Source organism: Aegilops tauschii, unplaced genomic scaffold (genome assembly GCF_002575655.3).
Source record: "Aegilops tauschii subsp. strangulata cultivar AL8/78 unplaced genomic scaffold, Aet v6.0 ptg000227l_obj, whole genome shotgun sequence".
Classification (NCBI taxonomy): Eukaryota; Viridiplantae; Streptophyta; class Magnoliopsida; order Poales; family Poaceae; genus Aegilops; species Aegilops tauschii.
The window spans coordinates 20000-45829 of NW_027332515.1; the positions used below are offsets into that span (position 1 = coordinate 20000).

Consider the following 25830-nt stretch of genomic DNA (forward strand, 5'->3'; position numbering starts at 1 on the left):
CTCCCACCGGCAAGGTCGGGCATCAAACGCGCCCCATGGCGTTAAAGCCATCGGAGACGAAACGGACCAGCAGCGGTGCAGCTCGGAGTCAGAGGAAGCCTAGGCCAATTTTGTAGCTGAGGCGGCTGCGTGTGGCGGCTACTTCATTTGTGTCTTACCTAACAAATTGAACGACCTTCATTAACAAGTTCCGTAAAAAAGCATATTCTATCTGTGACTGCGAAGTTATTTTTGTGCTACCAATGGTGAAATGAGAAGGCTTCAACATAAATCATGCCATGATGAAAAACAATACCCTAACTCTAATTTTAGATGAAGCCATAGCTGGCAAGCAAAACAAGAGATGATGACGTTTAAGCCTCAGTAGTCCTCCATGGACGTTGTGGCCAGAGACTTGGTCTAAATAGTACGTCGTCACCACTCTTCCTTGTGCCATGCAGAAGCATAGCTGATCATGGACACAAGGATCCGAGCATCCTCCAGCACTGCCATTTTGCCATCGTACTTGGAAAGTCTAGTGTCACAATGTGCATCCACGTCAATGGAGGACTATTGACGCTTAAACACGCGCAGCGGGTACAACCATGTGATCTTGAGTCTACATGCCTTGGTACGTATATACCAGAAGTGCTTGCCTGTAATCCACGAGAAATGGTAGAAAAAAGCTTAATGTTTCATCCACACAGTATAAATACGGAATAATAATTAAAGTCCATTATGGAACCCTGCAAAAAAACAAAGAACATTATGACGACTACTATTGCACACCAATAATGGCAACCACCAGTTCCTGTAGTCGATGCTCCTTTTATTAGTGCCATGATGCGTTGTCTCATAATGGTTAAGAATGATATGATTCAATTTTAAAAGTTTAATTCGCAAAGTAGAAAAACCTCTATCTTGTTGTAGTTCCCATAAATATGCTGGAAGGTCATGTTCACATTTCTAAAAGATCCATGTTATTACTACAAAATTATTTACAGAAGTAGTACCACCTAGTTCAATGTGATGAGGATTAACAAAAATTATGAAGGTGGTGGCAACGCAAATTAACTAGTGTGGGAAGTTTAAATTCCCTTATCAGCCCTGAAAAGAATGGATCTGACGTAAATCAAAATCTAGCGTGGCTTCCTTTCTCATTTGGACCCCACGTTTGTTGCTGCCATCTTTGTTCTGTTATCGTCATCCTGTGATGTACGTAGCACATTTGAAAATTAAATTTTGTCCATGTATAAGTATTCGTCGTGTCCATGGACTGGTGAATTCATCGAAATCTCAAATATTCCTTAAACTTGATTCCAACAAGAGAATTTAATGTGCAATTTGAAATGTGATTTTGTTTGGGAAGCAGACAACAACATAGGTCTATTCTTATCACATGATCCTCTAATTCAAATCCTTTCATTTGTTTGCTAAATTTAATTTAACATGTTGTTTTTTCATGTGCTCAAGCAGAAGAAGATGAGGTACGCTTAGAAGGGAGTAATAATGCGTGAGATGAAATGTAATTTAATATGAACCTCAACATTGTTTGCAGGTAAAAACTTAAATGGTCTGCATTAGCAAGTTTTGTATGAACTCATATTCTATGATGTGACGTCTATGTCCTTTTTGTGCTAATAATGGAGAAATGAGAAAGTTTCTTTAGAAATCATGGCACCCTGAAAATCATTGACCTGAATTTAATTTTTGATGAAGCCAATACTGGTGAGCAGAGCAGACTAGCGACAACGCTCAAGCTTCGGTAGTCATCCATGGATGTTGTTGTCCGAGAGGCAGAGACTTGTCCTAAACAGTCGTCGCAACTATTCATTGTGGCACGCGAAGTCCAGCACAAGTTATCATCGATACGCGAATACTTCGATCCACTAGCACGGTCATTTTACCGTCTTACATGGCAAGACAAGCGTCAGGTCGACCATCCACACTGATATCTGCCAAGAATGGTATGTACGGCATTTATAGAAAGAAGTCACGTATGGTTGTTAGTACAATCATGTGATCGTTATGTCTTCCTGCCTTCAGCATTTAATTGTACTCCTACTTGCTGACCTGAATTGCCATCCTCTCATCCACTTGAAAGGGAAGCAAAAAGTTGAACGTTTATTCCACAGACTTACGTACGGATAGGTTATTAAGGACCTTGAAGGCGACCACTACTGCAGACAGAGGTAACAAAAGAATTCTAGTCTAGCATCCAATAGCGTGCCCATTTCACCGTCATACGTGGAAACTTGAGGGTCCCGAGGCGTGTCCACGTCAATGTCTGCCACGAGTGGTATGTATTGTGTTCCTAAAAAATCGACGTGGCTAGGTACGATCATGTGATCGTTAAGTCTTTCTGCCATTACTAGTCCACTGTTACTGACTAGAAATTGTTGACGCGGACCAGAAATTCTGGCCTCTATTCCGCCTGAAAGGGTAGCAAAGAGATGAACACTTCATACACACAATTAATATACGGACATGTAATTAATGACCATCATTGGCCCTGCAAAAAGGAAAAGACCATCATGCCTACTAGTACTGCAGGTCGAGATGGCAACCACCAGTTATTGTAGTTAAATTTGCAAAGTAAAAACCTCATTTTTGGGGAAATTTTACCTAAATTTGTTGGAAGTTCATGTTCACATTTCGAAAGAGCAACATCAGTTCTACGTACTAATTTACAAAAACTGTACCAGCCCGTTCAACCTGATGAGGATTAACCAAAGTTGTGGGGGTGGTTGCAATGCTCATGTGGTGGCAATGAAGTAGTACCACCTAGTTCAATGTGATGAGGATTAACAAAAATGATGAAGGCGGTGGCAATGAAAATTAACTAGTGCAGGGAGTTTTATTTCCCCTATCAGTCCTGAAAAGAATGGATCTAATGTAAATCAAAATCTAGCATGGCTTCCTTTCTCATTTGGACACACATTTGTTGTTGCCACTTTTGTCCTCTTATCATCGTCCTGTGATGTACATAGCTCATTTCAAATTCAAATTTTGTCCATGTATAAGTATTCGTACTGTGTTACGCTGGTGGGGGGACAAACCAAGAGACGGGATAGGCAATCGAAGAGATCTAGAGAATCATGCGTGCATATTTATTACGGCCCAGCTCTTCCGTATTGCTTTACTCTAGCGATGGGCAAATTACTATTAGTCAAAAACGAAAATGCTGTCCTCCTTGCTATGCGGGTATGTAGCTATGTGCTGAGTAAAAAGGACCGGAGGGAGTATTACACTGTTATTGACTAGAATTGTACGTACGGACCAGAAGTGCTGGCCTCTCATCCACATGAAAGGGTAGCAAGAGTTGAACATTTCATCCACACAGTTAATATACGGACAGATAATTAATGACCATAATTCGCCCCGCAAAAATAACAAAGTCCATCATGGCGACTAATACTGCTGAAAGAGATCGCAACCACCAGTTTGTAGTCGATGCTCCTTTTAGAAGTTCAGTTAAATGTTCATGTTCACATTTCTAAAAGAGCAACGTTATTAATTTACAAAAAAATGTACTCGACCAGCAAGTTCAATCTGATGAGGGTTAAACAAAATAATGGTGGTGTTTGCAATGCAAATTAACTTGTGTATGGAGGTTCTTTTTCCCATAACACCATTAAATATTTGATCTGCCGATAAAGAAAATATCCGCGCGGCCTATATTTTCCATCGAACCCAACGTGTGTCCTTTGCCACTTTTGTTCTCTTATCATCATCCAATGGGCACATGTAGCTTAGTACAAATTTAAATTTCATCCTGGTATAAGTGGTATCCATCGTCAGCTAAATTCAACTTTTGTTCCTCCACATATATTCATGGACAATCGAAATATGAAATATCCAGTAAATTTGTTGAGATAAAAGATTTCAATGTGCGATTTCGAATGTGATTTTGTTTGGGAAGCAGGCAGCACTGTAGGCCAGTTCTTATCAGATAACCTTGTTATTAAAATCCATGCATTAGTTTGCTAGATTAAAGTAAACGATGTGTTTTTTCATGTGCTGATGTAGAAGTAGATGAGGTTGGCTTAGAAAGGAGTGATAATGCTTGAGTTGGGATGAAACATAATATGTACATCAAATACTGATTATAGGTAAAAAAAGATATTTTTTCTTTGCGGGAAAACTCCCGATCTATTCAATCATGGCAGTACATCGCACACCAAAAATAATAAAAATTGGATCCGGATATGTAGAACACCTAGTGACGATTACAAGCACTGAAGTGAGCAGAACGCATGCCGCCATCCTCGTCCCTCTCTCGCCGGAGCTGGGCAAACCTGGTTGTAGTAGAAAATTAGGAAGTTGTCGTGCTAAGGTCCCATAGAACCACAACCTGAAAAAACTTGCTGTAGTAGACAATTAGGAAGTCGTCATGCTAAGGCCCCATAGAACCAGCACACCAAAAAAGCAACTGCCGCCGATGAAGAATAGCATAGATCGGAACGATCCAACCTGAAGAGACACGAATGTAAAGGAACAACAAATAGATCCCAGCAAAAAAAAAGACAAATCCGACAGAGACATACCTCCACACACGCACCGGAGATGCTATATGCATCACCGGGACATGGGCTAGGCGAGGAGATTCCATCTTCAGGGATCCGCCATGATTTCGTCTTCCTGAGTAGGACACAATCCATCACAAAACTCAAAGAAACGTGTAAAAACTGAGCCTTCCCACCAATACGAGGGAGCGCGAAAGGATCAGCCGGACAAGCCTTGTTTAAGTCTGTGTAATCCACACACATACGCCAGGTGCTGTTCTTTTTAAGCACAAGCACCGGGATAGCCAACCACTCTGCATGGAAAACTTCAATAATGAACCCGGCCGGCAGGAGCCGGGCCACTTCCTCACTAATGGCATTACGCCTCTCCTCATTGAATCGCCGAAGAAACTGCCTGGCCGGCTTAAACTTTGGATCAATATTGAGAGTGTGCTCGGCGAGTTCTCTCGGTACACCAGGCATGTCAGAAGGCTTCCATGCAAAGATGTCTCGGTTCTCACGGATGAACTCGATGAGCGCGCTTTCCTATTTGGGATCTAGATTAGCACTGATACTGAACTGCTTAGATGAGTCGCCTGGAACAAAATCAACCGGCTTGGTGTCATCAGCCGACTTAAACTTCAGCACCGGCTCATGTTCTATGGTTGGCTTTTTCAAAGACGTCATGTCCGCTGGGTCAACATTGTCCTTGTAAAACTTCAACTCCTCTGTTGCACAAACAGATTCAGCGTAAGCAGCATCGCCTTCCTCACATCACTACTAGGAAAAGGCTAATTAGTGGCGCACCTGTTTTGGCCATTAATGGCACACTATAGGTGTGCCACTATTACCACGCCACTAGTAACAAATACTAATGGCGCACCTCTGGTGCGCAGGTGCGCCATTAGTATTGTAGGTAACAGTGGCGCACCTTGTAGTGCGCCATTACTATTGCTACAGGTGCGCCACTGGTAACTTTTTTTTTGAATTTTTTTGAATTTTTTTGAATTTTGAAGGCGGGAAAATAGTAGTGGCGCACCGTCTAACTCCCATCGTGCGCCATTGCTATTTTTGAAATTTGAATTTGGATCTGGATCGCGATTTTTTTGCCCTTTTTTTGCTCGTTTTTTTTTGCTCGTTTTTTTGCATGATATATTTTCAAATTTTGTTCTCGTTTTTGGATCTTGTACGTTCTTTTGCCGGAGAGGAGTTCGCCGGAGAGAGGGCCGAGGTCACCGGAGAGGAGGAGGAGGAGGTCACCGGAGAGGAGCTCGCCTACATCGCCGGAGAGGAGGAGGATGTCGCCGGAGAGGAGTTCACCAGAGAGGAGGGAGGAGAAACCGTGAGGGGAGGGGAGGAGAGGAGGGAGGAGGAGCTCACCGGAGAGGAGGGAGGAGGAGATCACCGGAGAGGAGGGAGGAGGAGGTCATCGGAGAGGAGGGAGGAGGAGCTCACCGGAGAGGAGGGAGGAGAAACCGTGAGGGGAGGGGAGGAGAGGAGGGAGGAGGAGGAGGAGGTCACCGGAGAGGAGGAGGGGAGTATGGTGGAGGAGAGAGGGGAGATGGAGTGGAGGAGAGGAGGAGATGGAGTGGAGGAGAGGTGGAGTGGAGGAGAACAATGAAGAGGTAAGGAGGAGAGGACCCCGCCCAGCCATATATACGGCATAGTAATGGCGCACCGTGGACAGGTGCGCCATTACTAACTTTTTTTCTTTTTTTGATTTATTTTGAATTTTGAAGGCGGGAAGATAGTAATAGCGCACCTTGGGCAGGTGCGCCATTACAAACTTTATTTTTATTTTTTTGAAATAGTTTGAATTTTGAAGGCGGGAAGATAGTAATGGCGCACCATGGGCAGGTGCGCCATTACTGAGTTTGATTTTTTTTAATTTTTTTGCCTCTCCAGATCTTGAAAGCCCCGTAACTTTTTTCTGTTAGGTTTTTGGGGATTTTGAAAATGTTCAACGGGATCCCCCCGTTGAAATCAGATGTAACTTTTCGAGTAGATGATTTTTCATATAAAAAACTTTTTCATCGGAGTTCGTATGCAAAAGTTATGCCCATTTTACAAATTCTCGAGAGATTTTGCAAAAAAGTCAAAAATTCATGTTTGTAAATTTTGCTAACAACTAGACCACATATCACATGGGAATCTTATTTTCTTTTATTTTTTTGACATTTCTATCATTTTCTTTTTGAAACTGAAAAGGCGGTCCGAGGGGGTGCATTTGGTGAATTTTTTGTAAGGCTCACACGTGTGATGTGTAAATGTTAGTAGTGGCGCACCAGGGGAATGTGCGCCATTACTAATGGCGCACATTCCCCTGGTGCGCCATTAATAGTTTTGAAAAAAAGAAAAAAATTGTTAGTAGTGGCGCACAGAGTGTGTGGTGTGCCATTACTAGTTAAAACTAGTAATGGCGCACTGTCCCCTGGTGCGCCATTACTAGTTTTGGAAAAATAAAAAAATAAAAAATTTGTTAGTAGTGGCGCACCGTGGGTGTGGTGCGCCATTAGTGATATGGACACGAGTGGCGTACCTACACATGGTGCGCCACTGCTATATAGCAGTGGCGCACCACATATGTGGTGCGCCATTAATGTCCATATTAGCTATAGCCCTTTTCCTAGTAGTGCATTCCAAGGCTATCTTCCGACTCCCATGCACTGTGATGGTGCCCTTATGACCCGGCATCTTGAGCTGCAGATAAACATAACACGGCCGCGCCATGAACTTGGCATAAGCCGACCGTCCAAACAGGGCGTGATACGGGCTCTTGATTTTGACCAACTTAAAAGTTAACTTCTCAGCCCTAGAATCATGCTCATCTCCAAAGGCCACTTCTAGTTCAATCTTACCCACTGGGTACGCCGACTTACCAGGCACCACCCATGGAAAATAGTGTTGGACGTCTTAAGATTTTTATCAGTCAACCTCATGCGACGGAAAGTCTCATAATAGAGGATGTTGATGCTACTGCCTCCGTCCATGAGCACCTTAGTGAATTTATATCCACCAACCTGAGGTGCCACCACCAAGGCCAGGTGACCCAGATTGTCAACCCGGGGAGGGTGATCTTCCCTACTCCATAGAATAGGCTGCTCAGACCATCTCAAATAACGAGGAACTTCCGGCTCAACAGCGTTCACAGGTCTCTTATAAAGCTTCTGGTCCCGTTTGCGCAAACTGGTGGTGAACACATGATACTGTCCACTATTCAGCTGCTTTGGATTGCTCTGATATCCAGACTGCTGCTGTTGATGACCTCCCTGGCCAGATTGCTGATCATAGCCACCTTGATTTCCTTGAGAGCCTTAAAAGTTGGAATTTGAACCGCCGCCCGGGCCATGAAAACCGTCGCCACCTGAGCCGCCGCCCGGCCCATGATTTCCATGAAACATGTTAGAGTTCTTGAAAGCCTTCATGATCGTACAGTCCTTCCATAGTTAGGAGCTCCATCACGCGCCGGGTCATGCCCGCACGGCTGGTCACGGCGCCGGGTGTTGCTTGAAACGGCTGCTGAATTCATGTGCCTGCTATAACTCGGGCTCCGGCTTGGGTGAGGGGTCGAATGAATCCTGTCTCGACTATAAGAATATGCCTCCTGCTGCGCCAGAGCCGTCGGAAGAAGTTCTCTGACCCTTCGTGTTTCAATTCCCGTCGGAGAGTCGCCCTCCGCCGGGAGAGCCGCCAATCGTGCCGCCGCAGCGATCATGTTCTCCAAAGGGTTAGAATAATGACCCGGTGGTGTTGGTACATATTGAGGTGGAGCAGTATTCATACGAGATGGTTCCATCACCCGTGGCTGAACCGGCGTCCCAGGCCCGGGCTTGCAACCCGGTTTACCTCCGGCGGGTTACTGGGGCCTGCACCGGGTGTGCGGAAGAGGTTTCTTGGATCATAAATCGGAGGCAGACGGGATTGAGCCTTCTGGTGCCTTCTCCTCATGACCTCATTTGACGCGTTCAGATCCATCGTAAGCCGGAAAGCCTCTGATTGAATCTGCTATGCTCGAGCATCCAAAGTCGCCCGCTCTGTGCCCATCCCGACGTCCTCCGCTGCTAGGTTTTCCTTGGCCTGTGCTACCTCCTCACGTAACCATGCCACTTATGCATCATGTTGAGCCTGATCCGCCGGATTAACAACAACAGTTAACAGGGCTGTCATCCTATCCATGAGATCCATCAGCACCTGAGCCGACGGGCGCGCAGGGCCTCCTGCCCCGGCTGCCGCTGACCCGGAGGTTATCGCTGCCGCTGCCGTAGAGTTTTGAACGGGTTGCGTGCCAGCCATAAAGATCCCCACTCTTGCAAAAGCACCCAATTAATGCTCTTATTTTCCTCAAAAATTTATATTTACCATTGTATTAATTGCAATGCATGCATGCATAAAGTACATGCATTGGTCAATTTTCTCTTAATACTTGCATGCAATTATTCAATGCACATTGAAATCTAAACTTGTGATGGGGAACAACCAAATTTATCCTTATTGACGTGGAATTGTCACGGCAGATGTCCTAGTGAAAGGACTTAATCGTGGAGCCATCGCAACTAGGAAGGTTAAAGGAGTTAAAAAGGGACAAAGGACACGAGGGTGTATACTGGTTGGGCCCCTTGCGGTGAAGGTAAAGGCCTAATCCAGTTTGAAGTGATATTGCTTATGCTTCGACTACTAGGGAGTGAATCCGCTTGACCTAGCTTTCGATCTGATGTTACTTGTCCTGAACCGCCGCCTGTCGTCCCTTTATATATAGAGGTCAATGCCCAGCGGCTCATAGAGTCCTGGCCGGCTCATAAACAGTGTCCGGCTCGGTCTCTAACTATCCCTGCCTTACAATACAAGTTATATACATATGGCGGTTTATCTCTATGGGCCCTGAGTCGCCTTTGGGCCTTGGGCCCTTATCTGAACCGCCATGTTCCAGAGCGGGCTTGCGCTTCATGAATCGCCATAGGTACAACCCGGCCCCTCCTGGGCGGGTCATACCTAATAGTTATATCCCCAACACTTATAAAATGGAAAAACTAAGATTTTGAGATAAGCCCTATAAACCGGAAAGGAGGGAGTAACATACTAATGTTATGATGGCTTCATTTATTAGCTTGTAGACTCATCTTGTCTTGGGAAACGCGATGTCACAGTAACATATTATGTTACCACTTCTCATTAACTACTTGGCACATAAGTAAAATTTTCTTGGAGTGCGCTAAGTTACTCCCACTATAACTAGCCGTACAAAGTGTGGGCTATGTAGAGGGCGTAGTAAGCTAGCTTCTCATCGTTCTGCAAGTTGACATGACACATCAAAGTAGTACTTTTTTTTGAAAATGTACATCAAAGTACCAGTGTAGTAGTCTCCAAAAAGGGCCGACCATGTCCATGGCTACCATCCCATCCCGTGCTCTGTCATTGAGTATGTGCACGATTCCCGTGCCATTCAAGAAAAAAACTACATACATTCCATTGAAGAAAAAAATTAAAAACAAACACGCAACCGTGTCATGGTCGAAGTTTGATTCGTCCACGCGTGGTTCCGGACCCTCCACTAAGTGAACAACTACCAGACGCGTCAAATTATCATGTGAGCTGCCTCTTCATCCAAAAATGAGCTCCACCGTGTACCCGCGCGTGTGTGTTAGGGAATGAGGCACAGAGTACGTGCGTCCATGCGTGCAATTTTTCTCTTCGTCCACGTACTCCTTTTTTTTGGGGTGATTCGTGCACGTACTCGGCCTACGTTGGTGACCGTTGGTGAGTCTCACTTATCTCTACATCTCAACATGTACATCTACATCTACATCTACATCTACCTCTACTATAGTACAACAAGTTTTAAACATGAGACCAGCTATTTTCATGCATGACACGACCAGCCCGTATCGCTTCTTGCTCCTTGTCTCTCTCAAAGTGCGTCGGGCAGGCGATTTTGCCGTCGATTGAGGTCGGTTCGCTCACACTCGGTCCCACATGTTATAAATCTAAAAAGTATACTCTGACCAGCGGACCATTGAAAGAAGTATATTTTTCACCCTCAAATGTAAGTTGATGGACAAATAACCCCCAAAGTCAATTTTGGTACGATTTTACCCTCAAATCTCTAAAACCGGGCATATCACCCCCTTGAGCGGTTTTAGTGTCCACAAGTTAGAGTTTAGGAGGTTTTGATTGTTGACTAGGAATTGAATAATAATTTACACTAATGAAATGGCAACGACGCCGTCGGAAGCCGCAAATGTCGTCGGAGATGTACCCAATGGACCCCGACCTTCCCTACGAGGAGAGGAGGTCATGCGGGTGCCTTTCAAGCTCAAGGGGTCGTCGGGCTACCGCGTCGGCTCGTCGCCCGCCTACCTCTGGTCCTCCCAGAGCTTCTATCATTGTCGCGCAGCTCACGGTGGCACTCATTTGCAGGTGGGCGCTGCTAGCTAGGAGACATAGTTGTGTTAATCGAGCCCTACTTGAAAATCAATTGTGTCCTTCGCCTAAGCTCCGCCACTACTAGAAGAAAACTCCTGCAGAGGAGGTCGATGAGAGGCAGCACCGTGCTACCTACATTGGTCGTTTGATTCATAGGATAGAATGCTATAAGATTTTTTTCCCATCGTGGCTGAAACCGGGACTAAAGGACACCATTTGGTCCCAGTTCAAGCCACAAACCGGGACCAATGGTTGTGGGCCCGGAGCGAGGCCCATTGGTCCCGGTTCGTGTCTGGAACCGGGACCAAACGGGCCAGACGAACCGGCACCAATGCCTCACGAGGCCCGGCCGCTCCCCTGGACTCACGAACCGGGACCTATGCCCCCATGGGTCCCGGTTCGTGACTGAATCGGGACTAATGCGCTGGCCCGGCCTGGACCAAAGCCCTGTTTTCTACTAGTGCGTGACATGTATGAAAATAATGAACGGTGGCGAAGCCACAAATACTATGTCAACTATATGATCATGCAAAGCAATATGACAATGATGGTGTTTGTCATAACAAAACGGAACAGTGGAAGTTGCGTGGCAATATATCTCAGAGTGGCATGGAAATGCCATAATAAGTAGGTATGGTGGCTGTTTTGAGGAAGATATAAGGTGGCTTATGTGTTAAAGAGTGTATCATATCACGGGATTTGGATGTACCGGCGAACTTTGCACCAACTCTTAAGGTGAGAAAGGGCAATGCACGGTACCGAAGAGGCTAGCAATGGTGGAAGGGTGAGAGTGCGTATAATCCATGAACTCAACATTAGTCATAAAGAACTCACATACTTATTGCAAAAGTTTATTAGCCCTCGAAGCAAAGTACTACGACGCATGCTCCTAGGGAGATAGATTGATAAGAAAAGACCATCGCTCATCCTCGACCACCACTCATAAGGAAGACAATAAAAAATATATCATGCTCCAACTTCATCGCATAACGAGAGACCATACGTGCATGCTTCAGGAATCACAAACCTTAACACAAATATTCTTACTAAACCACAATTACTCACTAGCATGAATCTAATATCACCATCTTTATATCTCAAAACAAATGTAAGGAATCAAACTTCTCATATATTCAATATTCTTCATGAAAGTTTTTATTATATCCCTCTTGAATACCCATCATATTAGGACTAAATTCATAACCTAAGCAAATTGCCATACTATATTTAAGACTCTCAACATAATATAAGTGAAGCATGAGAGTTCATCAATTTCTTCAAAATAAAACCACCGCCGTGCTCTAAAAAGAAATAAGTGACGCACTAGAGCTACTACCTAGCTCAAAAGAGATAAGTGAAGCACATAGAGTATTCTAATAAATTCATGATTAGTGTGTGTCCCTCTCAAAAGGTGTGTACAACAAGGATGATTGTGGCAATCTAAAAATCAAAGACTCGTATAATACAAGACGCTCCAAGCAAAACACATATCATGTGGTGAATAAAAATATAGCCTCAAGTAATTTACCGATGGATTGAAGACGAAAGAGGAGATGCCATCCAGAGCATCCCCAAGCTTAGATGCTTGGTTATCCTTGAATATTACCTTGAGGTGCCTTGAGAATCCACCTTATTCTGTAGTCCATCGAAACTTCACCCAAAACTAGAAAACTTCACAACACAAAACTCAACAGAAAACTCATGAAATCCTTTAGTAAAACAAAGCAAATAAGCACTTTTAGGTACTGTTGTAAACTCATTCAAATTTTATATTTGTATTATATCTATAATATTCTTACTTCTCCGCGGTTCACAATCCCCGATAGTACCCATAGATTCATCAAAATAAGCAAACAACACAATGAAAACAGAATCTGTCAAAAACAGAACAGTATGTAGTAATCTGGACTTTATCCGTCCAAACTTCTGTATCTCCAAAAAATCTATGTTTCAGCAAAATCAAAGCAACTGTCACCCAATTCATCCCAAAGGTCTTACTTGGCTCAAACACTAACTAAAACACTAAAACACAATCATACATAAGTATAATTGCATATTCTCCCAACAAGCGCTTTTCTTTAAAGCCTTTTAGCTAGGCATTGATAATTTTGATGATGCTCACATGGAAGACAAGAATTGAAGCACAAAGAGAGCATCAAATAGCATGTGAAAAAGCAAGTTTAAGTCTAACATACTTCCTATGCATAGGCATTTTATTGGGAATTTTTTTATCAAGACAAGCAGTTTCTAGCATATGAAAATAGGAAGAAGGAAGCATTAATAATTTCAACGCAAAGAGAGGTGATTTAGTAACATGAAAATTTCTACAACCATATTTTCTAGTCTCATAATACTTACATGTAGGATCATATTCAAATTCAACAATATAGCTATCACATAACATATTCTCTACATGATCCACATGCATGCAAAGTTGACACTCTTCCAATATGGTGGGATTCTCATCAAATAAAGTCATAACCGCTCCAATGGTGGGATTATCATCAAATAAATTTGATACTAGTTCATAACATTTATCATTCTCCACAGTAGTGGGACCATTATTACCTAGAGTTGACACTCTTCCAAACCCACTTTCCATATTATCGCAAACATATTCATCATGAGGTTTAAATAAAATTTTAAGATCATAAGAAGAATCTCCCCAATCATGATAATTGCAATAAGTAGTGGACGTATAATTGCATCCCCAAGCTTGGGGCTTTGCATATTATTAGCACAATCGACATTAACTGAATTTATAATAACACCATTGCACTTCACATTTAGTTCATCACAATTCATGCTTTTCATTCAAGGAGCTATCGTGAATCACTTCACAAATTTCCTCTTTTAGCACTTCATCACAATTTTTAGATTCACTAATCTCAAGCAATCTTCATAAAGATAATCTAGTGCACTCAAATCACTAGCAATCTTCATAAAGATTAGCAAGTGTATGAGGATCCATAAACTTTTAGTTTTCGATTTCCAATAAACATGCAATTATACCAAGCGAACAAGCAAACAAAACAAAGTAAAACATAAGGGCAAACGGAAAGAAGGCGAATAAAAAGGCAAATATTTTTTGTGTTTTTCTGAAACATTTTAGAAGTGGGGGAGTTGGAAACGAGGGGCAAATGGCGAATAATGTAAGTGCATGAGATGAGAGTTTATGATAGGTACTTGGTAGGCTTGATGTAGATCCTCCCTGGCAACGGCGTCAGAAATTCTTCTTGCTACTTCTTGAGCTTGCGTTGGTTTTTCCCATGAAGAGGAAAGGGTGATGCAGCAAAGTAGAGATAAATATTTTCCTCAGTTAAGAACCAAGTTATCATTCCAGTAGGAGGAATACACAAGTCACCAATGATTGCACCTACACAAACAAACAAATACTTGCACCCAACGCGATAAAGGGGATGTCAATCCCTTCACTGTTACTTGCAAGGATGAGATCTAATAGAGATAGGAATAAAAGATAAATAAAAGTGCAAAATAAAGTAAAGGTAAATAAATTGTAGCAAGGTACTTTCGGATTTTTGGTTTTATAGATCTGAAAATAGTATGATACAAATAGACCCGGGGCCATATTTCACTAGAAGCTTCTGTGTTGAAAGAACGCATACGGTGGGTAAACAAATTACTGTTGCGCAATTGATAGAAAAGCGCAAGTTTATGATGATATCTAAGGCAATGATCATGAATATAGGCATCACGTCCATGACAAGTATACCGACTCCTGCCTGAATCTATTACTATTACTCCACACATCGACCGCTATCCAGCATGCATCTATTGTATTAAGTTAACAAGAATGGAGTAAGGCCTTATGCAAGATGACATGATGCAGAGAGATAGATCCAATGAATATGAAATAAAGCCCATCTTTTTATCCTTAATGGCAACAATACAAATACGTGTCTCACTACCCCTTCTGTCAATGGGTGAGGACACCGCAAGATTGAACCCAAAACAAAGCACCTCTCCCATTGCAAGAAAAATCAATCTAGTTGGCCAACCCAAATCAATAGATCGGAGAGAAATACAAAGCTATCTTAATCATGCATAAAAGAGTTTAAAGAAGACTCAAATAATATTCATAGATAATCTGATCATAAATCCACAATTCATCGGATCTCAAGAAATGCACCGCAAAAGAAGATTACATCGAATATATCTCCAAGAACATCTAGGAGAACATTGTATTGAAGATCAAAGAGAGAGAAGAAGCCATCTAGCTACTAGTTATGGACCAGTAGGTCTGTGGTAAACTACTCACACATCATCGGAAGGGCAACAAGGTTGATGTTGAAGCCTTCCGTCATCGAATCCCCCTGCGGCAGAGTACCGAAAAAGGCCCCAAGATGGGATCTTACGAGGACAGAATCTTGCGGCGGCGAACTATTTTTGGTGTGCCCTCTGGTATACGGGGAATATTTGGGTATTTATGGAGCTGAGATTAGGGTTGGAGGAGCCACGGGGGGCAACGAGCTCATAGGGCGCCCTCTAGGGCGCGCCTGGTGAGCTTGTGGCTCACCCGTGGCCCTTCTCGCCTCCTCCCGAAGCTTCATAGTGTCTTCTGGTCGAAGAAAAATCGTCAAAAAGTTTTGTTCCGTTTGGACTCCGTTTGGTATTGATTTTCCATAAAAGACAAAAACAAGGAAAAAATAACAACTGGCACTGGGCACTAGGTTAATAGGTTAGTCCCAAAAAATGATATAAAATAGGATAATAATGCAAATAAAACATCCAAGATGTATATTATAATAGCATGGAACAATCAAAAATTATAGATACGTTGGAGACGTATCTTTGGGTTGCTAGGGAGAAGCTGAGCACGAAGCCGTGCTCGGACATGAGCAGTGGCAGCAGTGGCCACCATGGCAAGCTCTACCACAGCGGTGGGTGCGGCCATGGAGGCGAGGCGAGCTACGGTGTGGAAGGGGGAGACGGAGGGGATTCGAGCGGAAGCTCACCGGGAGCCTACAGAGGTGGAAACGTGGGCTCGAGGGAGGATCGAGGTGGCGAAGCGACGACGATGGCGGCTTGCACGAGGAGGAAGAAGAGGTCGGGGGCGGCGTTGCAGGGGTCCTCGGCTCCAGCTCGATGTAGCAGGTGGCGTAGCGGACTACGGCAGAGCTTTATGGCATGACGGCGAGGCGCAGGGGCGAAGGTGGCCGTGTGATCGACGGGGCGTCGGCGATGGCCACGTCAGGCGCTTCTCCAGTTCGACGCAGGGAGCGAGAGGGAGAGGGGGATCGCGGCCAGGGGAAAGTGAGTGGGAGGAAAGGAGTCTGAGGGGTCGTGGGGGTGGCGGCCATATCCTCCCACGGCGGAGCCGGTGAGGTGGTCCGACGGGGACGAGCGGTGCGCGCGCCCTCGGTCAGCCACTGTAGCTAGGTTGAAGCCGATCCGGTCGGTGGGCTGAGTCGGCACTGCGCGGCTGGGCCGGCGCTGTGCCACTTTTCTTTTTCTTTTTATTTTTCTGTTTTCTTTAATTTAATTCAGTTTTGTAATTATTTTAACTAGCAAATAGGCTTAGTAAAAATAGGAACTTGGCCCATTATTTAAAGTGCAATTTTGGACAATGCCACAAAAAGTTTGGGAGGCTTTTAAATTAGTTTGGAATTCTTATAATTGTAAAAGCAATTAAAATATTTTTGACCCCTGTTTTAATTGTTTTAGGGTATTTAATTACTTTATAAAATGTTGGTTTCACCATGAAAATTATTCAATGATTATTTGCCATTGCATGAACTTTTTAGTTTCTTATTTGTGAAATTCTTAATTTCTCTTAAAATTTGAATTTGATTTGAAGTGGAATTTGAAATGAGATATGAATGAACGATGACCAAGACTAGTTAATCAAAGTAGCTTAGCTTTATGATGATGATCACTGTAGCTCCTTACATAGGGGTGTTACAATGGCGTACAACTCGTGCGGGTCCTCATCTAGGCATGCCCAGTGCTGGCAACACCGACGTGTGCCTTCGTCCATGTCGTGTCCTTGGGCCTGGTAAGCCGGGTGTGGCACCTCGTCAACATCGACTTCCTCCATCTACGGATGCCGATGCTGGCAACAACGACGCGTGCCTTCGTCCACGACGTGTCCCCGGCCTTGACAAACCTGGCGTGACGACTCATCAACACTGTCTTCTTCCCGGCGCACCACTACCTCGACACCACTGCTCCCATGAATAACACGACGCATCCTTGAGCCCGCGGCGCCATGGCAACTAACTCAACATCGACCGTGTCATCCCTCGCATGGCTACCTCGAACATGGATACACCATCCTACGCTCTCGGCTACATTGACATCGGCACAAAGGGCCCACTTGCTTGAGTAATCTCATCGGTTTTCACTCTAGCCACATCTTCTGAGATGCATCGATCGTTACGACTGGGGGGAGGGGGGATGGTGTTCGTCAGCTTACCTGAGGATTCTTCTCCAGTCTCACCGTCTGCGTCGCTACCTTTGTGACTGCGGGGGATGTTGAGTATTGTGATTATTAGAAAGTATAGGATATATTAAGATTTGTTCTAACTTGTCTTGTTCTTCAAGTTGATCATGTACTCCTATATACATGTCGACGAGGCTCAAGCAATACAACAATATAATCCACCGCATTACGTCAATCTCCTTCTCTATTCCTTCTACAATATGTACCCCCAAAAAAGTTCAGAACTCAATATTTGCGGGTAAAATTTACATGCACGGGAGGCTTTTGAAATGGGAATCCGGTGTCTAGGGGCCAGCTCGGTCGTAGGATACTTTTTTACTCCCTCCGTTTTCAAATATAAGACGTTTTAGAGATTTCAATAAAGACTACATACGGGCGTATATATACATATTTTATAGCATAGATTCACAAAAAAAAATTAGAAACAAATTATCATCCTAGCAAAAAGCAGTAGATTCGCAAAAAAAAAGCAGTAAGTATCAATGCAATAATCTTATTTCCATTGATGTAAATATAAATAGTCCACGCGAGTAATGATATACATTATTAGAAGCATAGTAAAATTTTAAATGGAGTAGCCTCCAGTACAATACATTATAAAGGAAGCATAATAGTGATATACATTATTACAAGTAGTACGATACAAGAGCGCTAGAAACTGGAGTAGAGAGCAACTGTGATTTGCAATGAAAACAGACTATTCCAAGCTAGCAGTCGAGCTAGCTAGCCTCCCTTGTTCTTCACCTGCATTGGCAAGCCGCCTCTCATCCGCAGCGTCATTGACATTACGAGCTTCGGATGCCCCTTGCCGGCGACGTACCGGAGGCTGAACCTCTCCAACACGCACGCCACGATGTACTTCATCTGTATGTAGGCCATCTCTTTTCCGAGGCACATCCTCGGCCCCGCGTGGAAGACTGGGTACTTGAACGGGCTCGCCGGCCGGAACACGCCCTCCCCGTCAAGCCACCTCTCCGGCCGGAACTCCTCGCAGTCCTCGCCCCAGATGCTCTCCAGCCGAGCCATCGCGAAGGCGCAGTATGTCATCAGCCACCCTTTAGCGATGAACGTGCCGTCCGGAAGGACATCGTCCTCCTTGCAGCTGTGCACGTCGGCAGCCACCGGCGGGTACAGCCGCATCGACTCGGTGATGGCCGCGTGGAGGTAGTGCATTTGGCGCAGCTCGTCCAAGCTGAAATTCGCCGTGCCCTGGCCTGAAGCGCGGATCTCGCGCATGATCTTGGCTTCCACGTCGGGCCGCGTGGACAGTAACCAGAAGAACCAGGTCAGCGCCGACGAGGTAGTGTCGCGGCCGGCGAGGATGAAGTTGGTGACCACGTCGCGGAGGCTCTCATCGCTGTGCTCGCCAGCTGCGGCGAAGCGGGACAGCAAGTCGTCTCTGCGCGCCCGCCCAGCCTCCCTGCGGTCACGGACGATCTGCTCGGAGTAGCGGTGGATGTTGGCGAGCGCGGAGCGCATCCGTCTCTCCGGCTCCATGTCGAGCAGCCTCTTGACCCGCCACATCCACTTGGTAGGGGACAAGACCCGGGCGACGATGGTGTCCTGCGCGACGGTGAACGCGGCCATGAACTCCGCCGCGCTCTGGTGCGCGGCCATGCCCTCCTCGGCGACGGCGAGGCAGGCTGGGTCCTGGCCGAAGGCCACGCGGCAGATGTTGTCGAACGCAAAGCGCTCCAACACGTCCTGCAGGTCGAGGGTCTGCGCGTCGCGCGCCGCGCGCTCCAGCAGCGGCACCAGCCGGTCAACAACCTCGAAACGGACGACATCGACGACGAAGTTCCTAAGGGAGCGCTTGTTGAACTCGTAGCTAGCGGCCTTGCGCTGCCACAGCCACTGCTCCCCATCGGAGTTGAAGATGCCGTGGCCAAGAAAGTCCTCGAACATGGACACCGTAAGCTCGCCCTTGGGGTAATTCCCAAAGTTAGCCCTGAGTATGTGCTCCACGTTTGCCGGGTCGGCCGTGATGGCTTCGCCGGCGAGACCCGACACCTTGAACACCAGGGTATGGGTAGGGCTGCTCTGCATCACGCCGGTGTACCACTCGAGGAAGCGGTCTTGGTTCTTGAGCAAGTGCGGCAGTGTGCCTAGGATTGGGTAGACCTTGAGTCCATGGGCACAAGGCTGCTTCATGGGCTCCTGCCGCCGCAGATACAAGTAAAGAAGAGGTACGACTAGGAGAGGAAGGAGGAGGAGGAGAAGGGGAAGGGATGAGGTCGAGGAGAGTTCCATGGTGAGTAATTGTTCTTGCCTAGTTCGTTGGTGCGCGATCGAGTGGTGCATGCATGCGGCTAATTTAAAGGCAAAAGCGGCGTTTCTAGCGGAGTCGCGCTAGCCAAAGTCACCACGTTGGCCACCGGGAAGCCTTCACTTCCGGCGACAGCACTGCACAACGACTTTTCCCTGTGTGATACAAGTATTTGCTTGATCCCTTTGGCTTAATTGCATTTTATCTCCGTTTTATCGCAGTAGATTATAAAAGTAAGCACACGAAAACGCCATCACCCTCCCCCTCCAGAGTCGCCACCTTGCGGAGGCCGGGGGGCCCCAAGATCCCGTCGGCTTGCCTTCCCCTCTCCTCCTCCTCCTCCCTCGCCGCCACCAGAGGACGCGGCCAGGCGAAGCCTTGCCGTCGCCGGCGGCGGCGGGGACTCGAGGCCCTCCTGCTCGTGAGGGGCTGGCGCAGGCCGGCACCCCCGGGCCGGAGCGTGGCGTGTGACCGGGCGTCACAGCGGGGGGAGGCGGCGCTCCGGCGATCCCATACCTCCACGGCATGCGGCTTCAAGGTCTGGGTCGTCGTGGTCGCCAGGGACGGCGGCGGCGTGACCGGATCGGCGGCGGCGGCATGACCGGATCGGCGGCGGCGCAGCTAGATCTGGGCTCAGGTGTGGGCTTGGAATCCGGGTCGCAGTCGGCGCGGTGGCGGGCACGGCACGTCGGCAGCTAGGCGGATCTGCGGGATACCATCCTTGTATGGTCTTTCACAGCGCGGGTAACTCCGGGGGAAACCCTAGATCTCCTTGGGATCAAGCGATGGCGGTGCTTTTGCATCGTAATCTCTCTTCAGGGCATCGTTTTGGAGTTTGCTCTGGTTGAGGGGACCAGCGACGCCAGCTGCACACACGCGGTGGTGCAACTGCCGATGAAAATCGCGCTAACTACAGTCATGGTGGACGATGGAGGCCTCTTTGATGTCGTTTCCTTGTTGACACATCGTCGTTGCAGTTTGCGTCATCAGGCTCGGGATGCTCCGGAGAAAACCCTAGATCTGGGTCTCCCGGATCGGACGATGATGGCATTCTCAGTATCGCTTTCCCTCCTGGGGGCATCATTTTGGACCAAGTGATGGTTGGAGGTGACAAGAAGAGGAGGGTGTTACATCTACTGCGAGGCCGATGGCGGATCACGGCGGCATGGCGCTGCGGAGTTTTAGCGATGGGCGTGTGTGGCTGGACACGCGCGGGATGGTGGCGTTGTCTGACACCACAGTGGCGTTGACGACAGGCCTCGCAAGGTTGGTGTGTCAATACGTACTCTGGAAATGGATCAGAGGCTGGCGGTGGCGGCGGCCTCTGAGAGTGCGCCAGACCGGTGTGTGACCCAGTCCCGATCATTGTGGCTTGGTTGGGGCATCCGGCTTTATATGCTAGGATTTGGTGCGATGTCTTTGTGATATTAGTCTCGGACATTTGGCACCCCTTCATCAAGGGGATAGGAGTAGCGACTGGTGTGTTGCAAAGATGGTTGCTTCAGGCATACTGATGTATTACTTTATAAGGTCTTTAGGAATAATTAATAAAATGGCTGCATATGCATCATCGAGATGCAGAGGCCGGGAGTATATCCTCCTTAAAAGAAACGAAAACACGTACTGTTCATATATTCCCCTTTCCAAAAAAATACAAACCTGAGCATACATGGTGAAAAATATATACTATACGAGCTCTTGCGTTAATCCACATCCACAAGATTAACTTGGCCAATAGATTTTATATTTAATGGTCCAGATCTATAAAAAGACGCTGCCTAATTTTCTAAAAGAAATGAAAAAACATCTTATATCTTATATCATAACGTATACTTCTTGGTCCCAAAATTTGTGTCTCAAAACTTCAGTACTACCCCCGTCCTGGTTTATTGGTCCTTATTATTTTTTGTGCCAAATTTTGACCATAAAATGTTTGTGCATCAAAAAATTAGATCAATGAAAACTATGTTCAAATACGAGTCTAACGATATAATTTTTGTTGACATGCATTAATATTTTGTTAGTTAAATATTTGTAAAAAAATTGGCACAAATTACAAAGGGACCAATAAACTAGGACGGAGGTGGTACAATCTTGTACTAAAATTGGATGCACCAATGAAGTCTCCACGTTAATTACTAGAAAACACATAAATTAAACCTTTAGATATTAAATATGGCGCATATTAACAAGTGAAACAAGGAAAGAAAATAAATAAATTAACGAGTGAATCGTGGGTAGAGTCCTAGAAATACACGATCGGTAGATTAAAAAATGAAATTATAGACATGCGTTGAAAAAAGGAAAGAAAAATAAATTACTTAAATCAATATCTATATCTATATTTTATTTCTAATAATAAAGGATGGAGGCTTTCATAGTTCTCCATACGTCACCTCTCTATATCCGTTGATTTTGTGTTAAACATAAAGATTGACGGCTGAGATTTGAAAGTAGATCTACCTAGCTTAGTTGCCCAAACGGTACGAACGGCCCTATCCCATACGAACACCACCAGCCGGTTAACCCACCCAGCAAACCCGAACTCGGGCCAACAAATCACTTTCCTACTGGGCCTTAGGCCTCCGTATTAGGGTTAATTAAACTCTCTTAAGGAAGGACTACACTTGGCAAAGAGATAAGGAAGGAAAAGGGTTGCACACGAGTGCGACAGAGAGATAAGGCACGGAAGGAGATTTGCACATCAATCACGTATCGGCTACTACGACTTCTGCATACGTAGGCATGCCTGCATATCATCCATTGTGTACGCCATGTCCGGCAGCGTGATGAGAAGTAGCCGCGGCTGGGCGATGGAGACGAGAAGTGCAGGGTCGAGGAAGAGGCACTGGAGAGGACAGTGACGCACTGGCGATTAGGCGCTGCAGGTCTAAATATTTTTTGTTTATTCCGTATTGCTCTGCATCCCCTTTTCTCTGGGCGTTTTCCTATTCTACCCCGCACCTTCCGCCTCTTATGCAACCAATCCCATGACGGATGGTTGACGGAGGCGAGAAGAGTGGGGTCAAGGAAGAGGCACTAGAGGAGCAACGTTGGTCACCATGGCGGATGCTGCGTCCGGTAGTCAGGCCAGTGCTGTGGCGGACAATGCACGGTAGCGGTGGACCTGCTCTTGCGTTTCCTAGAGCTTCTGTGCAGATGCTATCATGAGGGTCGTGTCCCCGGCGAGCACACAAAGGTCACGTCCAACGTGTGCCATAATCATGGATGTGGCACAGATTTCAGACTTCATGCATGATATGCCTCAAGTTTTTGTCGTTGCTCTCATGCAACGTAGATGAGACCATGGTCCTTCCATTATGTCAAACACATAGGCATGCCTACGTTCTACCGAGATTATGTTAAAATGTAGTACGTGTGATAGTTCATAGAACGACTCTAATCGGACCAAGGCAGAATACACGACCCATGATGTTATTTTTAGTCAAAGAAGAAATTTCTTATTGTTATATACGCAACAGGTTTGAACAAAAACAAGTTATGTATGAACACTGTCAATTTTTTTTGCATTCAACCATGTGTATGAAACATATCGTGTTACTTCATGACACAAATAGACCATAGTGTTAAAATGCATGTAGGGTCCCCAAAGAAATTCAATGAGAACTCTCTTAGCACAAAACTTAAGGTACAATGCATTGGGATGTTGTCTCTAAACATTTATTACTCTCTTCGATCCAAAATAAGTGTAATAGGAGGAAGTACTATTTCGTATAGCGTGATAAGAAAAAATGCATTGGGAGTGCCTGATGTATGTCACGATGGTGACATGGCGACATATTGAAACCCGTTGCAACGCACGGTCAATTTTGCTAGTGTGTGTCTATATATATATATATATATATATATAGAGAGAGAGAGAGAGAGAGAGAGAGAGAGAGTGAGAGAGAGAGATAGAGAGAGGGGGGGGGAGGAATAGCCAGTTTTTTTTCCAAAACAATGAAGATTGTATATTGAAACCTACCCACGTGCATAATCCATCATTTTCTATGCATTAAGTAGCAACTTTATTGAAGTGTAATGGGGAGGCTGTAGTACATTGAAGATGATGAAATAATTGAATTATTAATAGCCAATCATGGATTGAGTTGCATGTTCCGTGCTACATTCCATGTTAGGTAGCAACACATTTTCCCAATAAAAGCACAAATCTAGATCTGCAAGCTGTTGATGACGACTTGCAGACCGTATCTGGGCCGTATCGTGAATACATCCATCGGTGCATGGACATAGTTGGGGGAAAGCGAGACTGAGAACCTCTGCAGGATCATCGCGAACACAACCTTCGCCTCGATCATTGTAAAGTTCTGCCCAATGCAAGCCCTTGGCCCTATAGAGAAAGGTAGAAATGCATATGGGTGCTTCGCAGCCCTGCCCACCCCGTTCTCGAATCTCTGTGGCTTGAACTCTTCAGCGTCCTTGCCCCAAAGTTCCTTGTCACGGTGTATCGTCTTGATCGGTGTTGATAGAATTGTGCCTTCCGGTACCTTGATGCCGCCGAGCTCAAGATTGGAGCCTGTTTTCCTCTGGATGTTTGTGACCGGGCCGTATAGCCTGAGAGTTTCTAGAATGAACATGTTGACCAGCTTCATATTGTTGAGCTTGTCATCTGTAGGGATATCCTTGCCACATTCTCTCACCACCTCCTCCCTGAGCTTCTCTTGCCACTCTGAGTGTGTGCTTAACAAGAACATAGTCCAGGTGAGCAGCTGCGCGGTGGTCTCATGTCCAGCTAAGTAAAAAGTCTTGCACTCTTCTATGATCTCCTCCATGCTCATGAGGGGGTTTTGCACGTGCTCTGGCGCGCATGCATTCAGGATTATCCCAAGCATGTCATTCCCGTATCCCACAGTGTCCTTGCAGTTAACCCGATTTTTTATGATGTTCATGAGTATGCTCCTCACCTGTTTCTCGAGCATATGCATCTTTAGGTTATTTTTGGTAGGAAGGTACCTGATTTGTTTCATAAAAAAGAATTCATCAAACGGTGCTTTGTGAATTTTTTTAGTGCCTGTTGATTTGAAACTACAAGAAAGAACAAGGTATACATAAGAGGTTGCAGAAGTTGAATATGTACCTGAAGCCCGGGATGAGGTTCAAAACATTAAATATACTGTTGAAGGCAAGAAACTGGAGCTCTTTCTGCACCAGATAGACTTCCTTGGCCTCTTTATGGTTTCTGCCAAATGCCACATGTGAGATCACGTCGGCTGCAACCTCCTCGAACTGGCAACTAATATCAATCTCTACAGGACCCCGATTCATCTCCAATTTTGCTTCCCAGTCCGCCAGCATTAACCCGACACAATCAGACACTGTCATAGCCAACATCTGTGGAACCAAAGCTCGTGGCACATGCAATGAGTTAGAAAAAAGTCCCATACCAAGAAGTACTTCCTCCATTCGAAAATAGATTAAGTTTCAGCTGTGGTCTCCTTGGATAAACATGTTAGTAAATTATTATTCAATATATACTGCAAACGAATATACTAGTATAATTTGCATCTCGCAAATTTTAGTAGGGCTTTTATTAACATGTTTGCACATCCTCACACAGATAGACCTAGCTAAGTTTCACGCAGCCTATCCACCGTCTGATTTTACACAGTGTTTCATAGATAACTTTTCCATTTTAGATTCTTTTTGCTTTGTTGTTTGTTTGATTTTTATTCCTTTTGTGGGTTTTCATTTTTTTAATTTTTATACACGCAAGACGCCCGCCCACTGTCACACTGGTACAATTGCAAGCCCGCACAACTGCAATTGCACGCCCACTGATTGTCTGCAACTACATGTCTACCGGCCGATTTCAACTGCAGTTGCACACCCGCAGCCTATGCTTATCTACATGTCCACCATCCGCGTGTGACTACATTTACGAATATTATGGAAATAATAAATACAATAAAAAATTGAGAAACAAGAAATAAAAGGAGTAAAAAATAAATGAAAGAAGAAGAAGAAAACAAAAAAGGAACAGCCAAAAATTCTTATGCTGATGTCACTTAGGTGACTCACTAACAATTTTTTTTTTTGCGAATAAAACACTTCCATTAGTTAAGCAGGATGGTGACTCACTAACATGATATCCAGCGACACCCTTTTATTATAGTTAGTGTGCGAAGATATGGAGAAGTAATCAATTGAACACGTTATGGGACGTCATCGAGTTTTAT

General features: G+C 45.3%; 2 protein-coding genes across 2 annotated transcripts; both read right to left on the reverse strand.

The window, feature by feature from the left end:
- Positions 1-16345: 16345 nt before the first annotated feature.
- LOC109784261 (cytochrome P450 CYP94D108-like) lies at positions 16346-19766 on the reverse strand. The gene has a single exon (XM_020342860.4). The coding sequence runs from the start codon at positions 19666-19668 to the stop codon at positions 18091-18093; it is 1578 nt and encodes a 525-aa protein (XP_020198449.2). The 5' UTR covers positions 19669-19766; the 3' UTR covers positions 16346-18090.
- Positions 19767-23584: 3818 nt separating this feature from the next.
- On the reverse strand, positions 23585-25781 carry LOC141028533 (cytochrome P450 709B3-like). The gene is made up of 2 exons (XM_073506097.1): positions 24732-25781; positions 23585-24607 (listed from the first exon to the last, which is right to left on the reverse strand). The coding sequence occupies exons 1-2, from the start codon at positions 25055-25057 to the stop codon at positions 23806-23808; spliced, it is 1128 nt and encodes a 375-aa protein (XP_073362198.1). The 5' UTR covers positions 25058-25781; the 3' UTR covers positions 23585-23805.
- Between the last annotated feature and the right edge of the window lie 49 nt (positions 25782-25830).